General features: G+C 36.6%; 2 protein-coding genes and 1 non-coding gene across 3 annotated transcripts in view; all 3 read left to right on the top strand.

Moving 5' to 3' along the window:
• The window catches only part of LOC146146665 (uncharacterized), a 57,058-nt gene extending 42,274 nt beyond the window's left edge, over nucleotides 1–14,784 (top strand). The window contains exons 39-54 of the mRNA XM_083386960.1: nucleotides 350–529; nucleotides 1,180–1,257; nucleotides 2,141–2,252; nucleotides 2,707–2,868; nucleotides 3,572–3,754; nucleotides 4,599–4,721; nucleotides 5,033–5,223; nucleotides 6,182–6,370; nucleotides 7,239–7,419; nucleotides 8,752–8,863; nucleotides 9,822–9,970; nucleotides 10,994–11,167; nucleotides 12,257–12,316; nucleotides 13,498–13,626; nucleotides 14,076–14,170; nucleotides 14,725–14,784. Coding sequence (XP_083243086.1) covers nucleotides 350–529; nucleotides 1,180–1,257; nucleotides 2,141–2,252; nucleotides 2,707–2,868; nucleotides 3,572–3,754; nucleotides 4,599–4,721; nucleotides 5,033–5,223; nucleotides 6,182–6,370; nucleotides 7,239–7,419; nucleotides 8,752–8,863; nucleotides 9,822–9,970; nucleotides 10,994–11,167; nucleotides 12,257–12,316; nucleotides 13,498–13,626; nucleotides 14,076–14,170; nucleotides 14,725–14,784 — 2,178 coding nt within the window. The remainder of the gene's footprint in view (nucleotides 1–349; nucleotides 530–1,179; nucleotides 1,258–2,140; nucleotides 2,253–2,706; nucleotides 2,869–3,571; nucleotides 3,755–4,598; nucleotides 4,722–5,032; nucleotides 5,224–6,181; nucleotides 6,371–7,238; nucleotides 7,420–8,751; nucleotides 8,864–9,821; nucleotides 9,971–10,993; nucleotides 11,168–12,256; nucleotides 12,317–13,497; nucleotides 13,627–14,075; nucleotides 14,171–14,724) is intronic.
• Trnat-agu (transfer RNA threonine (anticodon AGU)) lies at nucleotides 10,651–10,725 on the top strand. The gene has a single exon. It is a non-coding gene; the product is annotated as a tRNA-Thr (tRNA).
• A 2,821-nt stretch (nucleotides 14,785–17,605) lies between the features above and the next one.
• LOC146146664 (uncharacterized) lies at nucleotides 17,606–20,197 on the top strand. Its single transcript, XM_083387193.1, has one exon. It carries the CDS (start codon nucleotides 17,679–17,681, stop codon nucleotides 18,855–18,857), a length of 1,179 nt encoding a protein of 392 aa, XP_083243319.1. The 5' UTR covers nucleotides 17,606–17,678; the 3' UTR covers nucleotides 18,858–20,197.
• Nucleotides 20,198–23,676: the final 3,479 nt, after the last annotated feature.

The raw sequence follows: 23,676 nt of genomic DNA, 5'->3' as shown, positions 1-23,676 counted from the left end.
ACATCCCCTTCAATATGAAGTGGTTGGTATCACTTGATTGCTGTAAGATTGTTTTCTCGACTCGCTTCCCTCTGAGCCTGTATAACTCAGTTGGTAGAGCGACGGTTCCGGTTTTACCGGAGGCCGTAAGTTCGAACCTCGCTACAGACTAGTTGTTTTTATAGCCTGACCTTGCTTATATAATTGTTTTTGTTATAGTATCATTAACTCTTATTAAATTTAAAAAAGGTGTGTTTTGGGAAATTATTTTGATCTAAATCAACTAAAACTAACAAAACAAGTCACAGTTCTGTAACAATGACCGTTTAACATCTAAATACAAGCACCAACATACTCGTTTTTCATCCAGGCGCAAGACTGGATATGCAAGATCCCTAAGGGCATAGAGCCAGTTGAGCCAACCGAGCCTCCCACTGGGAAGCCTAATGCTGCTTGTGGAAGCGAAAGTGCTGGTACTTGGATCGAATATGAGGGTCTCTGCTATCTCTTCAACGACCAAGAGCATGTCAGTCGTCATGTGGCCGATGAGGTATGGACGGATTCTAGAATTTTGTTTTGGTGTACTTTGTATGTTATTCTGTGTAGGTGTTCTATTTTTTGAAGCGTAGTAATTGCGTGAAATGAAAACTCGATTAACTGCGTTTAAATGGGTTATGTTGACTTAATTTTTTTTTAATTTTCATTACTCAAATTTTACAATATATATATATTTGGAGATTTGCAAATTACTTGATTTGGAATCGATTTGTTTTAAAATAAGCTATTATATGCTATGCGACTTTGACTCGTTTCTGGATACGTTTTTTAATCACTTGGTAATTTAAACTGTTATACGATAAAACTTAAAAACCCGAGTAAAACACAGAATTATTGGGGGGCGTGTATATCGCCTATACACTGGCATCGTCAGTTCCTTAATTGAATCAATCATTGTTTGTAAACGCGTCAGCGGAACAGCGATCGACAAGCAGAAACCTGCCGCCAATGATTTTGGATTCCATAAAGATAAACCCTGTTACAGAAATCGGGAGATTTGGGAAGAATATCTGATTCTGTGTTTCAATCGGGCTGTTAAACTTGTTTTATTGTTTATATACGCGTTAGCGGAACGGAGACCAGCTGCTGTCAATGCTTTCGTATTCCATAAAGATACATGTTATATTTAACCTGTTATTTCAGGCTTGTAAGACTCAGGGTGGCGAACTGGTTTCAGTACATTCGGGAATAACGAGCTCATTTTTGACAAACCAAGTTCAGGTGAGTTCAGCCCCTATCCATTTTGGTGAAATATATTTCTCTTAAAAACTATAAACTACTGACTTTGATTAAGATAGAAAAGTTTCATTAGATAAGCATATCTGTGTTACTAGATAAGCTTTGTAAATTGACGCCCATGAAATTTGTGGGGGAATTTTCATCTCGTTTGCCAGAATGATTTCAGAAGGGCTAGATCACAGTATATAAACAATGCGTATACTAAACTGTTAATGGTAAGCTTAGTGGACCTATAAGTAAATTGCGTGTAAACAAAATAAAATTTATAAATATCAAAGCCATATATATATATATATATATATAGGATGATCTTGTTAAAAGTAAAGTCGAACGGCATATTTTAATATTGACAAGATTTAGAAAACTGTGCTTCACTAGATAAAATTATTTGACCTTAAAATTGGAAAAACATAGCAAGAGAACGTTAAAAAGAACTGCTTGTGGCAGCATTGGTGGCGATAAGTGTTTACCAAAAGTGGTAAAAGTAAACCGGAATGGTCTAAACCGGTGTTCTAGTAAACTAATTTTTCCAGGGTAAAGAATTTGTCTAAAAATAAAAATAAAAAAAAAATAGGCATTTTTACCCGGCAAAGTTCTTTTTTCACCAGACTACCGCGCTATCACCTCATTTAATATGTTTAAAGTGCGATTTAAGATTGATATTTGTGCACCGATGATCTTACGCAGGTTTCGCAAGGTCTTGTTATAGATCTTCCGTTTTAACGCAACCTGTAAATTATTAAACTTTCACCGCTACTATAGGCATCTTTGTTATGGGCGATTTTATTTCACAGTGCTATTATACTTGTTAAAGCCATCAATTAGCTCAAGTCGTTTAGTTTAACAGGCAATTAATTATTCGCAGCAAATGCCGGCTGCTCGAGCGTTCTGGATCGGCCTGCGTGAAACCGGAGGAGTGAACGGAGAGTACGTGTGGTCGGATGAGACCGCGGTCGACTACGTCAACTGGAACCTCGGTACCATTTGAAAAAATGCGATTGACTTGGACTTAAGATATTTTTACAAAGAATTGAGTGAGACTTAAGTTATTGTTAAATTGACTTGACACGGACTTAAGTCATTTAAAAATGACTTGACTGGGATTTGAGTGATTTTAAATTGACTTTACGCGGACTTAAGTTATTTTTCAAAAGACTTGACTGGGGCTTAAGTTATTTTTACAAATGACTTGACTGGGACTTAAGTTACTTTTTAAATTACTTTACACGGACTTAAGTTACTTTTTAAATGACTTGACTTAGACTTGTGACTTTTCTGGGGCTTAATTTATTTTTAAATGACTTGACTAGGACTTAAGTTATTTTTACAAACTTGGACTTCATTTTTAAAATGACTTAATTGTAACACTGCCTTAACTATAAGCTTTCTAGACTATTCTTCTGTTATTTCCAACCATTCTATTCTTTGCAGGCGAACCAAACGACGCCCACGGAATCGAACAGTGCGTTACCTTGTACGGGAACAACGGCAAGTGGAATGATGAGAACTGTGGGCTGGAGATCGCCGCGTACATCTGCAAGAAGTACCTGGGTGCCCCTCCCAACCCCCCACAACCCACACAACCCCTGCCCGGTAAAATATACCATAAAAATCAGTTTGCTTTTTGGGGATTTCTAAAAGTTTGTAATTTAAAAAAAAAATCCTTTTATACTGACTTTTCGCAGGGAAATGGGTTTAGGATTAGACCTTAACCCACACAACCCCTGTCTGGTAAAATGGACCCCTAAAAACTGGTGGGCCGTTATATAAGGCGTATTGTGGGGAAATTTACAAATCGGATGGTATTCGACTTCTACACTGATATATATATTTTTCTTTTTTTTTATCTACAGTGATATATAAATATATATTTTTCTGTAAAAAAAAATATATAAAGTTGTAAAAAAAATGTTTAAAAAAAAATATATATAAAGTTGTAAAAAAAATGTTGTAATTTTTTCAGTTATTGATGGTTTGTCTCGACAAAAAACATTATTTTTACGCAAAAATCCCATATATTACATCGCCGAATCGATCACCTTAACTTTAACTGACCATAATGATTTGTATTGTCACTGTAAACCACTTGGTAATATCGCTGAAATATAAAAATCGCTTTAATTAAATTGTAAAACTGTGTTGTTTTACAATGTTTTTTCTTTAATTTTAATTTCTGTTTTTTCATTAAATCGCAGGTTTACGCGTTTTTCAAAAAATTGACTATCCGTCCAGCTCTTTGTCAAACAATTTTCACTTATAACCCATAAATCACCATTGCTTGCGACTTCTCCCACAGGTGGATGCCCCGCCAACTGGCTCATGTACAGCAACTACTGCTACCAAATCCACGGTGAGGTAAGCGTGTGCGACCCTGCAGACACGGATAACTCCGACTGTACTGCCTCGTGGTTTGGCGCTGTGGAGCAGTGCAACTTGATGGATTCCTTCCTTTTGTCGATTCACAACAAGTACGAGAACGGTAAGAATTGGTTGTTGTTACAAGATTGGTTGGTTTAATTCAGGGGTCACCATTCTACGGCACGCTGGCCAGATCCGGCCTCTTTAATTCTTCAGGACAGCCGCATATTTCCCAAAGGTTCCTACAATATAGTTAACTATACTTTATTAACCGAAGTGTTTGTTGGATCCCAAAAAACCCTTGATTGAATTGTAAACGAAACAACAATTTCATAATGCCTGTTTTTCCTGTGTTTTACCATAATTAAATCTAATAAGGTCATTTTTATATTTTAAATAGGGTTGATAGAAATCTCACCCAGCAACCCACAACTCGTGGTTGGAAAATATTTCACCTTTATAGTTTGGCCTTATTAGTTTCAAATACAGCGCACGTCGGTCCCGGTATTCAGGTAGGCCTATGGAGTCCCTGGTCCGACTCCAGCGAAATAAACCGACTCCGCAGCCCTGGTCTGAATCATTGCTGTTACACGATTGGTTTCAATCGGTTGCTCAGTTTATGATGGATATTTTTACATTTTTTCGAGTGTTTCATGGATATCACATTTTATTATTTTAATGTAAACTAGAAGTGGTTTAACAAAGCAGCGTTATCACATTGTGTCACAACGACATGCTATCTGAAAAAATCGAACGTTTAAATAGGGCTAAATTTATTAAATTAGTTTTAGCTCACTTCAAACTTTTTCAAAGTAAAATATATATTATATACGCTTTATCGAAACAGTGACCGACAAGCAGAAACCTGCTGACTTTGGTTTTGGCTTCCGTAAAGATTCGCCATTGTGTATACTGTTTATACTAACTGTAGATTTTAACATAAATTTTTACTTCCGCATATTCAGCCTTTATAACTGCCCACGCAAGTCGGGTCAACCACAACATGTGGATCGGAATGACAAACGACCTTTGGGGAATTTACACCTGGGCAAATGGAGACGACGTAACGTACACAAACTGGAACGCTGGTAATTCTACATTACTGATTGGGTACTTTAGTTGGCTCTGTATAAATTATTTAGTGTTTTTTTAATTTTACATAGATCACAGTTCTTCTTGCTGACCCTGGTTTAGTCAAACCAAAAAGTTATTTTAGGGGTTCTTTATTGCCTGTTTTTAGCTTTATTGGCTGTTGAGAAACAGTGTATTTTGACTGTAAAACTATTTCGTCTAATCACAGAATGTCTAGTCTAGACCCAAACCAGTATATATTTATATATTTTTAATGCCTTGTTTTTTTGGCAATTACTTGACTTGAATTTTGTTTGTTTGTTCAAAGGCGAACCAAACAACCACAACAATGAAGAAAACTGCGTTGAACTGATACGTTCGGAGGCGATTGCTGGCCGTTGGAACGACAAGATGTGCGGGGACACTTCCCCTTACATCTGCGCCAAGCTGAAGGACGCTGGTATCAACCCGGGACTGGAAATCAACAACAACGAAAAGTGCCCGTCTGGTTGGATGCAGGTTCGTTGTGTTGAATTGAAGCGTGCCAAACTGAAATTACCCAGATTGCTTTGATTGCGTTAGTAGGTCGTGTTGAATCGAATATTAAACTGGTACAACAAAAACTGTCCTTTTGGTTGGACACAGGTGCGTTCTATTGAATTGGAGCGTGTCAAATTGTAAAGGAATTGGCTAGATTGCTTTAGTTGTCTTTGCTCGAATATCAAACTGTAATCAAATTATCCAGATTGCTTTGGTTGTGTTAGCACGCTGTGTTTATTTTAATATTAAACTAACAAAAAGTACCCTCTGGTAGGATGCAGGTTCGTTGTGTTGAATTGAATCGTGGTAAATTGGAATTAAATTGATCATATTGCTATTAAGTTTTGTCAGGCTTGATGTTGATGCGTTGTGACAAATCAAATCAAGTTAAGTTATGATCTAAATTAAACAGTTTACTTAGTTGTGTTGTATGGCTGTATTATGTTGGATCGTATACTATAATTTTGCAATGAATTGAATGAGTTTGTTCTGATTCAATTTTCTGTTTGTTTAATGTTGGTAAATGGACGATGTTGAATTTGAATCAAGAAGCATTCGAAACGTTGTTATCTACTTTTATATGGACTTTCTCATTTCTACTACGTCTAACTAAAACCTTCGACCAAACTGCTCTAAAATAAACTGTGTTTTCTGGCTAGGTGTTAAAGAAGGACTGCAGCAACTTTTGTTATTGCTTAAACTGTATTGGATTGTGTTAAAATAGTATAATAAAGTTGCATTCTGTTAAAAAAAGTTTGAATTCAACGTTCCAAAACTGATATTTAAAAAATCGTTAAAAGCAGTTGTTTTTGACATTTAATTATACGGTAAAACACATTAAGTTAAAATCAAATTTACTTAAATCCCTTTCGAATTGATTTATTTTAACTAAGTTAAAGCGTGGTAAAATAAATTGATTGAATCGTGTTGTTACCAGTTCGATGCTGTGAACGACAACTACATGTGTTATATGCTGGACAACACACTTCGTACTTTCGACGAAGCTCAGGAAAACTGTAGGAGTCTTGGAGCGGAACTGGCAAGTTTGCAAACCCACTACGAGCAAGCATTTATCACAAGCTACATAAAGGATGTGCCGGCTTGGATCGGAATGCGATGGAACGATGTAAGTTGATAGTTTAGAAAGGTCGAACATTTTACCTGTGACCAGTGTTTCTATGAGGGCGATTTTTTTTCTAATTGTCTCTCAAGATACATCCTAGTTTTGTGACTTCGATAAAATAATTGCGGTCTGTTAAAAACCTTGGCAGCCATCAAACTCAACCCTTGAACGAAATGCATATATTTTGATCAGTTTACTTGACTATAGAGATAGAAAGTCTCATTTTTTCAAACCCTCAGTCTCTTAATTTAAGTGTTTAATAGTGGTAATGTGTTTAATAGTGGTAATGACAGTCCTTTTTGCCGGTCTTAATTTGGAGCCGATACCCGATGCCAAGTGGCAGTATCAGTACTCGTTCGATACTAGGGTGGTATCGGTGCCGATCCGATACCAAATTATTACAGAAATTTCAGCCACGCTTTCTGACCAAAAGTACCTATTCTACCTTAAATGATAATTACCTTTAAACGTTACAGTTTTATATATTTGCGCATATTAATGACGTCATTTGGTATCGATTCGCAATAATTTTTGTCCAAAATATCGGTTATCGGTATCAGAATAAAACGTTAAAGATTGGACATTTCTAGTCTTAAGCCTTATGGGCAGTCATCATTTGGAAATTTCTTATCTAAAACATTTTCTTTTAAAGAAAGTTGTACACAATTACAGAATTACTGCAAAAAACACCAAAATATTAAGTCTTTGGCGTCTTTTGCCTTGTTTGTTTTTTCATAGTCATCGTACAAACAAGAAACAAGATCATTATGCTTTAAAGTTTAGCCTCTTTCTCGCTTTTACCGTCCTAAAAACTATAGCTGTTCGACTACATAGAATGCTAACGTAAACGGTGAATCCCTTTTAACCCCAGGCCACGTCACAATGGATGTGGGTGGACGAGTGGCCGGTTTGGATCAGCAACTGGGGCGAGGGTGAACCGACCCCTGACCCCAGCAAGCAGTGTGTCGTCAACAAAGACTCATTGTTCGGATCTGAATGGGTTACAGCCGGCTGTAGCGAGCGTTATGCCTCTGTCTGCAAGACCTCGACAGGTAAGGGGGCCAATACCTGGGTTATAGCCCCATATTTTGGGGTAATTGAGCGCTAACCCACCGGGGGGCAACATTAATTCCAATCACCCCTGTTTATTGTTGTTTTTCATAAAGTTTTTTTCACATTTCATGGTGCCTCTCTATTTGGCGCATGGAGATAGGTAACGGTTCGAACTAGTCGCCTATTTTAAAAAAACAATCTCTTTAAATTAATTAATTTCAAATAAAATGTATACCTAACTGTTCAAATATCAATTCTCTGTGAAACGTGATTTATCCTTTCAACAAAATACAACTGTTGTATTTTGTATGTGTAACATTTAGGACAATAATCTTTTTGTAATTTTTAAACGCTTTCAATAGAATGATAAAATCTTGTATTTAACTTGGAATTAGCATTTAAAATAATACTTACTCAAACTTTGTATAGGTAAAGATATGTACAAAAATTTACTTGTATTAAATGGTTGAAAGATGATTAGCCATCAATGGCTTTTCCTCAACTTGACGCAATAAAAATGTTCAATCGAAACACTTGGCAACTTACAAGATGCCTAACACTTAGTCGTAAATTAACTTTTGACCAATTGAACTCAGATAAATCAAGTTTTAAACTTGAAATTCTTCTTAGATACCCTATGAACACATATCTGTAATGTAGCTTAGTAATGAATGTTCAAGCCAAATAGGTCGCGTAAATCGACATCATCTTGATAAACAGGTTTCGATAGGCACTTATATCATCATCTGCTAAGATCAGCATTGCGTTCCAGATTTTATAAACTATCCACCATTCTGTAATGCAGCTTGATAATAAATGTTAAAGCCAAAAAGATTAAGTAGTTTGGCATAATCTTGAATAACACATTTTGATAATTACGTTTCACCTTTTATAAGTGAGGTTTGTATATATTTCAGTCACATGCACTGGTGATGATACAAGTGCCTATCAAAACGTTTATATCAGGCATGTCCAACATTTTATTATAGTGGGCCGCATTGACACTTGAAATAATTTAATGGGCCGCAGAACCTATTAAGTTTCAAGATTAATTATTACTCTTTAGAGTTATAACGGGCCTTTAGAATTATATATATTTTTTTACTCATCCTATACTATTAGTGCGCCCCTAAAAGCTGACTGGTACATTTTAATTAGGCTAATATTGAAGGTTTAAAATACTACTTGGGAGTGAAAATGACCAGCGGGCCGCACAAAAATTTCAGGCGGGCCGCAGGTTGGACATCCCTGGTTTATATCAAGATGATGTCGATTTACTCAACATTTTTTGATTTGACATTCATTATTAAGTTAAATACTTCTCGTTGCAGAAACGATTCCTCCAACACCCGGTTATATTGAGGGAGATTGTGAGGACTCAACGTGGAACGAATATGGAGGTTACTGCATCAAGGCATTCGTAACAACGAGCGGACAGTATGAGTAAGTGCTTAGTTGCTGTACTTGTATAAACTTGATAATGAATTTCTAAGCAAAAAAGGGCGAGTAGATCGATATTATCTTGATTAAGACGTTTCGATAAGAACTTGTATCATATTTTCAGCTGTGAAACTCGATTTTTGCCGCATTAACTGAAGATGGTATATTAAGTTCGTATCAAAACGTGTTATTCAAGATTATGCCAAACTACTGAATCTTTTTAGCTCTAAAATTTTTTATCAAGGTACGTTACAAATCCGTGCATAGTTTACTCAAGCATACAATTGCAATTTACAAGTCGAATTGTCTTTCTTTTTGTACATTTTTCCTCTCACTTAAGACTATAGGTAGAAAACGGTCCGCCTAAGATCTTTAAAATTACCCTCAATTTCTGTGAACTGTATTCGTATGTTCCGCTTTTGTCGGCAACAACTGAGTCGTCCACTAATTAGGTTATCTCCGTAGCTCGAACTTGAAAAGGTACAATTTACATAAATGTAACAGTCTGTATGAAACTTCAATGCTCTGTTGCTGCACGGCCCCCGCTATGGCGTGAGGTATGTATCTGTAAATTAGGCATAAAGTGTTAAGAGCCTTTGAATTTTTATTCCACGCTTTTTTGCCAAGCCAGAGAGTATAGTCTGTTGTGTGGGCTGCAATGCAGTGAGCTTATAAAAGCATTGTTACAAACAGGGGCGGATTTAAGGAAGGAAACCAGCCCATCCCCAAAAACTATATTAGTTGCTAACGTTTACTAAATAAATACTCTTTTAACTTTCACGCGTTTTTAATACGTTTTTGTTCCAAGTGTATTCAGCCCAATTATTTTTAAGGGTTAAATGAAACGGGAGGCTATTATCTTAACTGTACAAACCGACCTCAAACACACTTACTTTCACTGCACTATTCTCTGATCTTTGCAAACTGACCTTAAACACACTTACTGTTCTTTTTTAATAAGGCAACTAAATTGGAACGATGCGGAGGCGGAATGCCAGACTTACGCCGGACATCTTGCGAGTTTCACATCGAGACACGAGCTCGAGCTGATGAAGTCTTGGTATAACAGCACGGAGGCTTTATGGATCGGATTGAGAAACAACGGACAAGGTGACTTAGTAGTATTTTAAACCGTCTATGCCACAGTCATCGTATCCTATATTTAACATCGTATCCTATATTATGTTTAACATAGGTTAATCAGGTGGCACCAAATAAAGACAAAATGTATATATATATATATATATTGTACCTCATTATTCTTACCGCCTTTTACTTCATGCATTTTAATTGCTTTTATTTCTAAATTGGCCTGATGAAGCACGGTGGTTTGAAAACTGGTCGAAAATTCAATACAATTTGTCTTTATATAGTGCCACCTGTTTACCCTATTTAGAATCAGACAAATACGGCCATTTGCAAATGTTGGTATCTTGAACATGATTTTACCTGCAAAATAAATATGTTTACTTAACATTTAGTGGTGTTTAGCACTTTGTTTTTCAGGGTAAGTGTTATATATTGTTTTTGCAAGCCCATGGTCTAATTTACATATTTTACTATTTAATGTTGACTTTCTGATTTAACAACTTGGCATACAACAGGCAGAGGTTGCGTTTACGGGTCTTCGTGATACAGATTGGCCTCGATTGTGGCTTCTCAATTACTTTACGACTTTGTTCTTTCAAAACAAAAGGGTCAAAATAAACTACGCAAAAATATTAGAAGGCAATAAACTAAATAAAAGTAAGCCTTGGCGTATGGTTGTTGCTTAACTTGCTCCTCTCTGGGCCTGTGTAGCTCAGTTGGTAGAGCGACGGCCTCAGTATGACCGGAGGTCGTTAGTTCGAACCTCACTGCAGGCTACTTGTTTTCCTGGCCTGTCTTGCTTTGATCGACAGATTCGGTTAGCCTACACCAAAGAGTCACCGAAAGCGGCTTTTCTGTGTAGGCTAACCGAATCTGTACACCGAAAGCCATCGCAGACTTACCGAATCTGTCCATCAATGATGCAAGCAAGGTATGCTAAAAAAAAGTAGCCAGCAGTGAGGTTTGAACATCGGAACCGTCGTTCTACCGACTAAAAAGTGCACTCAAAACTATTCACACTTAGCTTTCCTTTATTTTTTTCAGGCGGTTGGTCATGGGTTGACGGTCGTCCCGTATCCTTTATGTACTGGAGCGATGGCGAACCGAACAACGCGGGGGAAGACGGCGAGGATTGCGTGGAAATGTACGGCGACACCGGGAAATGGAACGACATATCGTGCTTTGACCTGCAGGGATACATGTGCATTTCGCCAAAAGGTGCGCTGTATGTTTAGTTATATTTAGTTATAAACAATAAAACTCAAAGTTTAAAAACCAAAGTAAAGGAATATATATTTTGCTTATACTGGCATCGTCAGTTCCTATAAGTAAAGTAAAATACATAATATACAAAGCAAAATAATAATAAAATTATAAAACAGAGTCAATAACATTCGGATTCAGTATAGATTAAGTAAAAAAAATTAAAAACACACGCGTCAGCGGAACAGCGATCGACAAGCAGAAACCTGCGACCAATGGTTTTGGATTCCATAAAGACACACCCTTCTATATGTCTGGTTATAATATAGATATGTTCTGAATATTTGTTTTTTTAAAAGCCTACTTGCAGAAAAAATACAGGAAGCCACAAGGCTAGATTTTATTTAATGTTTTTTTACCGCATCCAAACCTTTTACTATTCACAAACTAATTTTAAAAGTTCACAAAGACGACAATAATTGTGTTTTGGTGCCAATGTGAAAAATGCATAATAAGTCATAGGTATTTAAAATGATTCCCTTTCTTGGCTAAGCTTAAAAAGCTTTCGGAAATAAGGAGTCTTACGCAGACAATAAAATGCAAGAAAGATTCATGCTTTTGTATCAGATGATGTTAAGACTGTTCATAAAACAGATTTATAACACTTATAAATAGTCATCATCAGTTTCGGTACAAATCCAAACATGCATAAATGCCATAAGAGTAGTCAAAATGTAAAATATATATATAAGATCGCCTATAAAATTGTAAAGAACCTGCAAAGGTCAGAGACAAAATATTTGATTTAAGGTTGTTTTAGAATTTTGTAGGCGGTCTTATATATATATATATATATATTTTACTATATTTTAACTACTATTTTTGGCCTTTTATACATGTTTGTTTTTTTGGACGAAAACAGAAGATGCCTATTCATAAGGCGAAATATATATTTCTGTAATAATTTTGTGAAACGAGGTTTTTTTTATACCTGTTTTTATAAGTTTTTATACCTGTTTTTATCGTTTTTTTTCATTTGATGTGTTCGCTAAGGTAATGTGTAAGTTACCGACCTCACATTAACCGCTGTTATTTCTTGTGTAGCGCTCGGCACTGACTCAGACGGAAACGTCATTCGATACACTACACCAGCCCCGCCTGACGGTAAGTTACAAAATATGTTAATGTTTTTTAAATAAGAAATAATATTGTTTTATCATCCATTGACTTAGGTCGAGGTCAAGTCAGTTGTACAAAAAACTTAATTCAACTTAATAAGAATATCAAAGCCCATACAGAAGTAGGTATCATTTTGGACGTTTCGAATAACTCTTTATTCATTTTCAACATCTGATGTTAAAAAGCTTTATTCGAAACGTTCAAAATGATACCTACTTCTGTATGGGCGTTGATATTCTTATTACGTCTTACTACAACCTCCAACCATTATGCTCCAAAGTTAATTCAACTTAAGTCGTCACTTAAGTAAAATCATTGAGTTAAGTCAGTGTTTCTTAACCTTTTTTCATGGCGACCCACATACTGAGCGTTTAAACATAATAGCGATAAGCTTAGGTGACCCAATTCTCTTTACTGAACTTTTTGCAATTGAACAAAACACAAAGGAGACTTTAAGCGTGGATAAATTCCAAATTAATTATTATGATCCATGTCTTGGTGTTTGTCCTCCAATTTTCTCAAATTTTGGAGAAAACTCGCTCAAAACAACATGGCGAACTACTGCAGTCGGTCAAAATCAAACGGCCCTCGAATTTCGGATCGCGACCCATGGGTTGAAAAACACTGACTTAAGCCATTAAAACCAGGCCTGCGGAGTCGGTTAAAAATAACCCGAGTCCCGAGTCCGCCTCCAGCAAAACAAACCGACTCCGTCGAGTCTGACTTGGATTCTACAGCCTGTATTTCACCCATTTACGTAACCAAAATAAGGTAGATATTACGCAATTCACTCAAAGAGTTGTCGTATAATTCATACACCCACAACACATGGTTGGAACATATGCAACCATTTGCTAATACACCTTAACAATTTACAGTTGTGTCTCTATTGGTTTCCAATTTGGTAGCCTACCGAAAATGCGCACGCTGGACTCGGGTATCTGTTAGTGTCGAGTCCCGGGCCCACTCCAGCAAAACAAACCAACGAGTCCCGAGCCCATAGTCCGACTCCGTAGTCCTGATTACAACATAGGATTTATATATTATGTATAATTTTATATATATCAACCCGGCCTAATAAAATATATCGACCCGGCCTAATAAAGCTAACTCACGTCACGTTTTTTTTCAATGGCTCTCACGTAAACCTCATTTTGCATCCTTAGAGCGCGGCGAAGCTGGAAACGGTCCAATTATCGCCGGTGTCATTATCGGGATACTGCTCGCCGTTCTACTCATCACAGGAACAATTGTGTACATCGTTAAGAAGCAGCCCGACACTGCAAGCAAGATAGGTGCGATGATGTTCGATTGATTGTTCGCTGTGCCTTGGTTAAGATATAAAACGTAGTAAACACGTAATTTTTAAAATAAGTAAAGTTCAAGTCAAGTTTTTTGAAATAACGAACAGGTCAAGTCTTGGTCAAGCCATAATTCGGGCTAGTCAGGTCTTTGTCATAAGACTTAAACTTTAAAACTATCAAAATTAGTAAGCTTGTCCGATTATGAGCAAGACCAGACGTCAAACATAATATGTTATTTGACTTATTCGCTGTTTTTACGTTATTTGATACATTTTGTACGTTTTTATACACAAATAAGTAAAAAAATATTAGATTTCTATAGCTAGGTGCGTCGCAAGATTAACAAACTTTTACCAGGGCGTCGCGAGAAAAAAACAGTTTGGGAACCACCGCCTTAACAGACACCCAAGACCAAATACTTATTATGTTGCATTATTCAGCCGAAAGTGCTTCGGAAATTCCATCAGGAATCGTGAACAAGTTGTACTCAATGTCTGGCAACGCACCGCCACCAACTGATGTGGACAAAGAAGTGGTGAGTTAAACTTGTAAGGTTTGTCCAAATAAATCGTCGGTTAACCTGCCGCTGATTTTATTAAATTGTCGGATACATAAATTGCAAAATGCCTGACGAATTTTCTTTAAAATTCCGAGATTTTTAGATTTCCCATATAATTGGCATAATATCAATTTTAACAGTTATATATCAATACTCGTATTTGACTATATATAAACTTAAGGTGATTTAATTGGCATTTTATGTATGCTGGTCGAAGTTAGACAATATACATATAGGCCTACAGCCCTACACTAGTGTACACTGTACATTCTAGACTATAGATTCGCAAGTTTCTTTTTTGTGTGGTTATTTCCAAAAACAATCTAATCTTATTACGGTTAGCATGCAAATCATGCAATACATAAATGTACGCTTACCGTTAACTAACTGATGATATTCTGGCATTTCAGTAGTTTTAAGAAAACTGTTTGGCGCAATTTTCCTATTTTTTAGTGCCTTGTAGGCCTAAGCTTTCAAACATTGGTTCAAAATTTAAGCAGTTAAATCATTTTCCGTTATGTTTTTTTCAGAGCCCCCCTGTCCATTACGCCAAGGACTCCGGTGCTACAGTGGACGACAGCAAAGCTTAGAAACATCAACTTTTTTGTTTTTGCCTCTTGTCTTTATTTCACACTTGCGTAGATTTGAATGATGCATTTACTTGCAAAACCACAGTGACTTTGCAGTGATACGAATAATTGTTGCCATTTATTTTAATGACTTTCCTTATTATGATTTTATGTCTCCTCTTGTTTTGAATGACGTTGATTTCCGTTTTACTTCACAAATAAATGTGCATATATACGTAGGCTTGCAAATTCATATCAAACTTGAAGTTTGATGCACAAACCTCATACAGTGACGATATAAGGTATAGAAAGACGTTTAAAAATATAACGCTAATTTACAAAGTTTCTAGTTTGTTCAGGTATTTGCTAAAAAGGTTTTAAAATATTCGTGCCAACTAAAAAAGGGATTTAAAATGTTTTAATACCACTAAAAAGCATTTGTTCATATAAAAATTTCTTAGATACACTCTGAGTCTCTGGCATTTGATGCTCTTTTGAGTAAAAATTTGTCCTAGACCTAGAGTAGCCAAATGCAGATTATTTACTTTTGAAACCTAATAAACCAGGGGTGGGCAACCTACGGCCCACGAGCCAGATCCAGCCCGCCAACGCAAATCATCCGGCTCGCGACCTATTTTACAATCTGGGCACGAGATCATTCCTTATATTTATTTTTTGCTTGTTTCAACTAAGTTACAGCATTTTTTGCGCTTTATTGCGCATATTTTCTTCTGAGTGTAACGTGTTGTTAGATTCTTTTCGATTTCAAAATACCATAGTGTTATCCCTGATTATAGTCGAAGCGGTTGTTATAATAAAATGCGTAAAATCTACATAGTGAAAATTTAAGGGCCCGCAGAGACCTTTCTGAGTTTAGTTTCGGCCCGCGACTAGGAAAAGGCTGACCACCCCTGCAATAAACTTAGCCTACTAAAAAACAATCGTCAGGAAAGCGGTTGATTTGCGCCAAATTGTCCACATTTAGTTTTTTCCGTATCGTGGTTCCTTATTTTACACTTGAGTGCACTTGTAATTGTTCCGCAATCTCAGCCATCCATGATTTTACTTTAGATTACTTGAAAGAGATCTCCTAAAAGTTTTTGTTTTTATTTTTTAATAGCGTTGAGTGACCGTCTAAGTGAGCATTTAGGAAATTAAATCTAACAATTTTACCACCACAACTCAATGAATGACCCAAATCAATTCATAAGATTCATTGCTGGGTGTTATATGCCAACAGCGAACACGAATTTCAAGGGAACTATTTGACATTTTGGCGCTGATCTAAGAATCCTACCACTATTATTAAATCAACGCACGGGTTAAGGTGCGAGTTAGCGTTTAGGTGTGGGTGGGTAAAGTATTATTACATTCATTATTTAATAATAATACTTGACCAACCCTAACTCATAACGCTAACCGGCGCTGGTCTAGAATCCTACCACAGCGTTGAAATGATTATTAAGCAATGCATAATATGTGGATTAGGGTGTCGATTAGTGTTTGGGTGTGGGTAGGTCAAGTAATATTGTTTAACACTATTACTGGACTCACCCAAACCCAAACGCTAACCGGCACCCTAACCCAAATAATGTTCGTTGTGGTAGGATTCTAGACGAGCGCCCGCTAACCTGCACCCTAACCCAAATAATGTTCGTTGTGATAGGTGATAGTGATAGGATGCTAGACCAGCGCCGACATTTTTCACGTTTCACATGTAATATTTCTTTAGATTAAAACTTTTCTAAAATTGGAAACTGTGTTTAGCTTGCTTGCTGAAATGTATTTCCAAATTAGTGAGTGACATGTCATTCATTTAAAATAGACATAATAAATTCAAACAGAAATAAATTCAACAGCATACATAAACTTGATACATCAGGTGAATTACTACAGTGGTATTCAGTAGTAGTTTTCTCATATGCTAACCCAATATATATTTCCAATATATCATAAAACCTGTTTAGCCCAATTTGAAAAGTTTGACGTTTGACATAATTTAATGATATTTTGAATGAATTAATACCATATCCCTGAATAACTGGCGGTCCTGTCATGTTTTTTTAAAGAGTAGATCCATAGGTATTACCCTATGTGAGTCTTTCTGCATGCTTGATTTTTAAGACCGAATGAGACTGAATATTATTATTAACATTCATTAATATGATTCTTAAGAAATCTTTTTTTTGATAAGTCTGATTACTCGCTAAGTTATGTTGTGTTAAGTAATGTGTCAAAATTTATTCTCAATACATTTTTACTTCCAGAAATATTACACAATAAACTTTCAAGCTGTGTGTTTCCCTTGCGTCAAAGTTTACAAGATTTCTTTTTATTGATTTTAATCTTTTCTTCTTATCTTCTTATTTAAATGTAAAACATTTTTATTTTGTTTGGTTTTATTGGTTTTGAGACCAGGCTTAAATTAAAAAACAATACAATAAATAGGGTGTTAAACATTTATTACAACCTTTGGTACCATCTAAACATTTGTCATGCGCTACATTTATTACAGAGCCTTCCCGCCAAAGATCTTTGGCATAAAATGTTGCCAAAACAATGCCAGTGAGGTCATTAGACTAAAATATTGTGGTGCTACAATGAAAAGTAGACTTTTTGGCCAAAAACTTTTTGCGGGTAACTTTGGCAGCCGCAAATTATATAATATGTTTAGTACTATGTATAACTGGTAAATAAGCAAAATATTTTGTGATATGTTAGGATTTTTGTAAACTTAAGTACAGATATCCATTCGCTATTTTTTGCATTTCCTGGTTGATGAACTAACAGAATATCTGTTTAATTTTAAACAGATAAACTTTTTCAGACTGGCCGAGATTTTAAAGCTGGTTTTAACAGTTTGTAAAAGCTGTGTATAGGTCCACTGTGGTTTTTGCAAAAATAAATATTCAAATATGGATTTGGCCGTGGAGAAATCCGACTTGCAAATCAGCTCGATCGAAGGCGGACTTTTACAGACGGACGAAAACGAGGCCAAGAAGCTCTACACCTGTTTCAAGTGTTCCTTTTCCTCGCACTATGCCGGAAATCTCCGCGTCCACATGCGCCGTCACACAGGCGAGAAACCGTTCCGCTGTGACTTTTGCGAGCGTGCCTTTAGCGATCGAAGCAACTTGAACAGCCACCGGAAGCGCAAACACTCCGCACCGACCAATCTGTCGATTTTGAAAAGCACGCTTCAGCGAGTTCCGATGTGTAGAATCTACTCTGGCCGCTCGTACAGCCAGGCAGCCAAAAAGTCGATCGCAAACGCTTCCCGCATAAAGAAATCCAGCGCTTTGAATAATTTTACCAGTTCCGTTGTTGTAGCTCAGTCTTCTTATAGAAATACGCAAACAAACACGCAGCCTGATTTGCCAGGGTCTTCACAAGCGCTCACCCAAGGAAGCGTGCCGTTTGTCGCAAAACCAAACACAGCGAGTCTTCACTTACAAAACAAAAACGACTTCACCCAAATAATGCAGCAATCAAATAAGCGTTTCAATTTGACCGGCAAAACCGATGATCAACTCCCAGATATTAGCAACATATCTAATGTTCTAAATCAACCCAACATTGCTAGTGACAATCCAGCCGGACTTAGCAGCAATAGAAATGAGAGTCGTAACCGAGCCCTTGGAATATTTACTGACAGTGATGAAATGGAGGAACAACTTTCTTTTAATTTACCTTCAACCACTCAAAATCAGAGCAGAACAGTGTTCACTACCCCTGTATCCCCACTGCCAAATCGCTCCCCTAAAAGTCGGAACGATTCTCTATCATCGGACAATCAAAGCGCTTCCAGTTTTGCCTGTTCGATGCCCAACTTTTTAACTGCTGAAGATCCTTCACACAATAACAGCTTAGCCACTGTGGAGGCACATTCGCCTAGCAATGTATCAAGGCCTCCCACCGAAAATCATGAATGCGAACACTGCCTAATCGCCTTTCAAGACTATGTTATGTTTACGGTACATATGGGCTGCCATGGCTACAATAATCCGTTCTGTTGCAATGTGTGCGGTAAAGACTGCAATGACAGAGTAACTTTTGCTTGTCACTTTGCGCGTGGACAACATTTCCAAAGCTAGTTTGTAGTAAGCTCTTTTCGCCAACGTTTTTACATACTTTTAAATGTAACATATTGTTGAAATTGCTTGAAATTTTTATTCACTTTTTTAACGGGTTAATTAAAGAACTGCCTATGATTTTTTTTATTGTTATGTTTGAACTCTTAAAAGAGGACAGAGTATAATTTTATTTCTGTTTCGATGTTTGAAAATGTCAATGGTAAAGCAAACTAAATTGTGTTATATGTTAAATCCAGCATTTTCTGTGTGTTTTACAATTATTATCAATGCATATACATTTTTTTATTGAACTTCGAAAAACTTTTAAAAACACCTTGAATTACGTAAGTTGTTCTGTTGTGATTTCTAAACTATTGCCGAAGTTCAGTGTTGGATCCATTTAAAACACTTTTTGAATTAAATAATAAAGTTTTGCAATTTTTGGCATTTCTTAATCAACTTTTAATTCCACATTGTGTGGATGTAAAAGTGTTTTAGGATTCTCTTTGGGCTTGCGAAATATGAAAAGTGTTCTAAATACTTTAACTGCCTTAAATTCCACAACCTTGTAGTTATTGATAATAAATTGCAAAGCCAAAAAGGTATAGATCGACATCATCTTGACTAAGACGTTTCGATACGAGCTTGTATCATCTTCAGTTGATGTGACTGAAAAGCACATTAAGCATCATTTATAAGAGATGGGACGCAATTGTTATCAGTCTGAGTTTCGAAAGTTGGGCCATTATTTAGCACCTTCAGGTGTTAAACAAGTACAGCGGTGTTGATAAGCTTTGCAATTTATTATCAAGCTACATTATAGATCCGTGCATAGTGTACCCTTTATTGATTCTGCTACCGTTTCTTTCTCTGCATTTATATCAGGGGTTCGTAATCTAGGGTCCATGGACCCCCCTCAATTAAAACATGTCTAGTTTTAACAATCTCATAAAGGCCTAATTGAAATATAACTGTATTATTCGCAAATTAAAATTAAATTTTTAAAATATTCATAGAATTGTTTTAAAAAAATAACCACTGCAAAAAAAGTACTATTTATTGAATGAAACATGCACGCACATATGTGTGCATGTTATCCTTTCTGAGCCTGCATAGCTCAGTTGGTAGAGCGACGCTCCCGGCTTATCCGGAGGTCGTGAGTTCGAACCTCACTGCAGGCTAGTTGTTTTTCTAGTCTGCCCTGCTTGCATCATTGGTCGAAAGATTCGGTGAGTCTGCAATGGCTGTGTTTTTTCTTCTGTATTCTGTTTCGCTACGAAATTTTTTTTTTCATAAAAATCCTGTTCGTTTTTGAAAATAAATGTTTTTGTATGATATTTTCTGTCCATTAGAATCTTGTTTTTCACAGGCGTTCTGCCGCCAAAATATCACTGATTGCCATATCAGTGTGATATTATGCTACAACAGTGGTTCCGAACGCATTGGTTGCGACCCAAAGTTGGGTCGCCTGATTATTTTTTGGGGTCGCTTGTTTTTCAGGCATATTGTATCTTTTCACAAAACTGGAAATCATAATCACAAAATGTGAAAACTAAACAGCGAAACCGGCTGGAAGTTAAAGCTGACATGCGTGACTCTATATGCTCAAGCAAAATAACGCCTCGATTTCAAAAACTCACTGAGAGCAAGCGAGCACAACTATCTCATTAGTAAATTAATAAACATATTATTTTCGAAAAAAGTAACTGCTTTTGTAGTGCAGTTTGTTTGCAACGCAATCTTGTATTTGCTTGGGTCGCAAGATTATACCAAATTATTTTTTTTTTCAAAATGGGTCGCCTTAAAAATGTGTTGGCACCCACTGTGCTACAATATGTATACTGATGTCCACAAATATTGGACCGAAATTGTTAGTGTAATAATACAAATAAAAGTCAGAGCGACTAAAAATACGAAAATATTGTGACACATCAGTTGTTTTTTGTCACACATCAGTTGAATTGTTCATCTGGTAAAATTATATCAAAGTACCAACGTTTGGACACCAAAGGGAAGAACGCGGCTAAAAAATTTGTCGCGTGATATCCCCGGAGGTAAACAAGATACCGATCAGAAATTTTTACACATTAGTCGCCAACTTAGCTATAGCAATCAGACTTTTATCAATAAAGTATAGTAATGTTATATTTACGAATATTGGGATTTCAGTCATATTCGGCCCTAAAATTGAAACGTGCCTACATAGGGTGATGCGTACTAGTCTACTTTTCAAAAAGAGCACACTGTCGCATTAAGTTATTGTGAACAGTTTGACTGAAAATCTTGGCTATTACTGGAGTTATGGGACGTTTATGAATTTTCGAATGAATATTAATATTCTATGCCCGAATAACTGGCGGTCGAGTCATGGCTCTTTTAGAAGAGTAGACCTCGCTTTTTTAGAAAGCTGCAGCCTCGCATTGCCCGGTTATATGGTCTTTCTCGCCTCGTGGTCCATTGTGTTTTTTCCTTTATTGTTTGCCTGAAAAAAAAATACATATTTTTTTGCCTATAGCTGTAACTATATTGCCCCGAAGAAGATTGCCCGAATAGGTGGTCGGAACGTTGGCACTTTAATACAATTTTGCCGGACAGTCTTACAATTGAAATAATGCCTGCCAGCAACAGTGCATCCATTGTGGCATATATAGGAACTATAGGTAACGCTCTCTATGGAAACCGGAAGCTTATATGCGCTTGCGACGTCCGTTTATTGCTACAAATGAAAGGAACTTGCTTTCACGATGCACGCGAGTACTTTCCGTCGTTTTATAATTAAAAGTATATAACGGTTTGATGTAAAAGTTACATGACTTGTGACGTATAAATCTATGAATTACTTTTTTAATATCTTAGAAATGTTTTAAATGTTAATTGTGTATAATTAAACAAGGGAGACATTGACCACCGTGCTATCTGAACTCCAGTAAATCGAAAAACAAACTGCCTATTGCATTTTAAAGGGCATACTGTCAGGTCGCTTATAAATGTATTGTACATTTGAAAAATTCAGCATTTACATCGTTGTCTAGTTCGCAGTAGGCTAGAATTCCAATAAAACTAACGTTGCAGGAAAAGCGAATGCATTAGGGATTAACTGGTTAGTTAACGACCTCGGTAGGCAGGATGCAAACGGGAAAAGGAAATGGCCAGAACGTTTTAAACAATATTTTCGAGTACAAACGCAAATAAACACTTAATAATTATGAATTACTAATTAAAAATGATGATCGCTTGCTACAATTGCATCTATAGTTCACATGGTAAATTTATTTGCCGACTCCCTAACAAACATTTAGTGGTTTCCGTAACAAAATCGTTAGACCTGTGCTTTTACTAAAAATATCAACATAACTATTTGTCGGTCAGTTGGTATGTTTGCAAGGGAACACACAATAGGACCTAAAAGGCAATAATACCCTAAACCAGTGGTTCTCAACCTTATTTCTTTCGTGGCCCATTTACGTTGCAAAAAAATTCTGTGGCCCAATAGAATTTTTATGAAAGAAAAAGCTTTAAAATGGGTTTAGAACAAAACGCAGCAGAACATATTTCAAAACAGATTATTTATTCAACCGTTTATTAGTGAGATACTTACGGCTGAACAATTAATTTACATTCCTTTTTAAATCCTCCCCAAGCCATTATTCCTGTAAAATTAAATATAACGACACAAATGAAACTAAATCCAGCTTTTTAAATTGATCTGTGGCCCACCAGTGAGCCATGGCCCACTGGTTGAGAACCGCTGCCCTAAACAGAACAGTCTATAAAATCATAGTAGCCTACCAACGACATAACAAAGCCACTTACGCAGTAAAATCCGCGACAGAATTAGAAGCTAATCGTCTGAGTAAGGTATCACAACCTATCGGAATGAGTCCTAAATTCATTGTAATAAGCCAGGGATGTCCAACCTTTTAGCAGAATGGGCCGCATTACCCCTTAAAAAAATTTCGATAGGCCGCAAAACCTCTCAAATTAAAGGAGTGGCACCATAAGTTACGTCATATCGTGACGTCATAAAACAACTTAACTTATAAACAACCGCTCTTCGAGATTGAACTCATGCGCAAATATGCAAGTAATCTCGACTTTATTGATTTTTTTATTATGGCAAAGCGCGAAAATTTGAGTTTTTACATGTTTGGGCTGATACATTTCCTTAAAACGGTCACCAAAAACACATATTTAGAAAAATACACATCTTGCTTAGCAATGATTGGTGCACAAAGTGGTCGATGGATGTTGAAATGCGACTTTAGACTCGATTATAGTCTCAGAAAAAACATAAGATTAGGCCAACATCAAATACTGCGCGTTCTACACGTTTTGATGATAGTCGAGACAATTGTTTTAAATAAAGGCTACTGAAAGTGAGAATAAGTGGTGGGCCGCACGTAAATGTCAGGCGGGCCGCAGGTTGGACATCCCTGGAATAAGCCCTAAAAGGCCCAAATCACGCTACTGTATAGAGAGGGTATGGGAAGATCGGGGGACCATCGATCTGACATCGGCCGTTATGGTGTCGACGGTTTTGCGCCGCGGTTTTAGCACCGGATTTTTGGCCCTGTTTGGGGTTATTGGTGGGTAGGCTAATATATGGTATTAGGGTTGAAGTTATTAGGGGGGTAGTGATTAACTTAGGGTGTGGTTTGCGATTAGGTAAAAGGTTATATAGGCCGAATTCTGCCCAATTAGGCGTTATTTCGACGGGATTAGGACTTAGCCTATTCCGATTTATATGTCATTACGATTTACGATTATTAGGTATTAGTCCTTTTTCGGTTTTACTCCAAACTGTGTTTTTTTCCGACGTTGATGTTGTTCTTATCTCGGT

This window comes from Ascidiella aspersa, chromosome 4 (genome assembly GCF_963924565.1).
Source record: "Ascidiella aspersa chromosome 4, kaAscAspe10.2, whole genome shotgun sequence".
In the NCBI taxonomy this organism is placed as follows: domain Eukaryota; kingdom Metazoa; phylum Chordata; class Ascidiacea; order Phlebobranchia; family Ascidiidae; genus Ascidiella; species Ascidiella aspersa.
The sequence above is the reverse complement of the archived record's forward strand: the minus strand, read 5'-3'. Positions and strand labels throughout refer to the sequence as shown.

What these genes read in the sequence shown, in the direction of transcription:
- LOC146146664 (XM_083387193.1), top strand. Translation starts at nt 17,679, where the DNA reads ATGGATTTGGCCGTGGAGAAATCCGACTTGCAAATCAGCTCGATCGAA.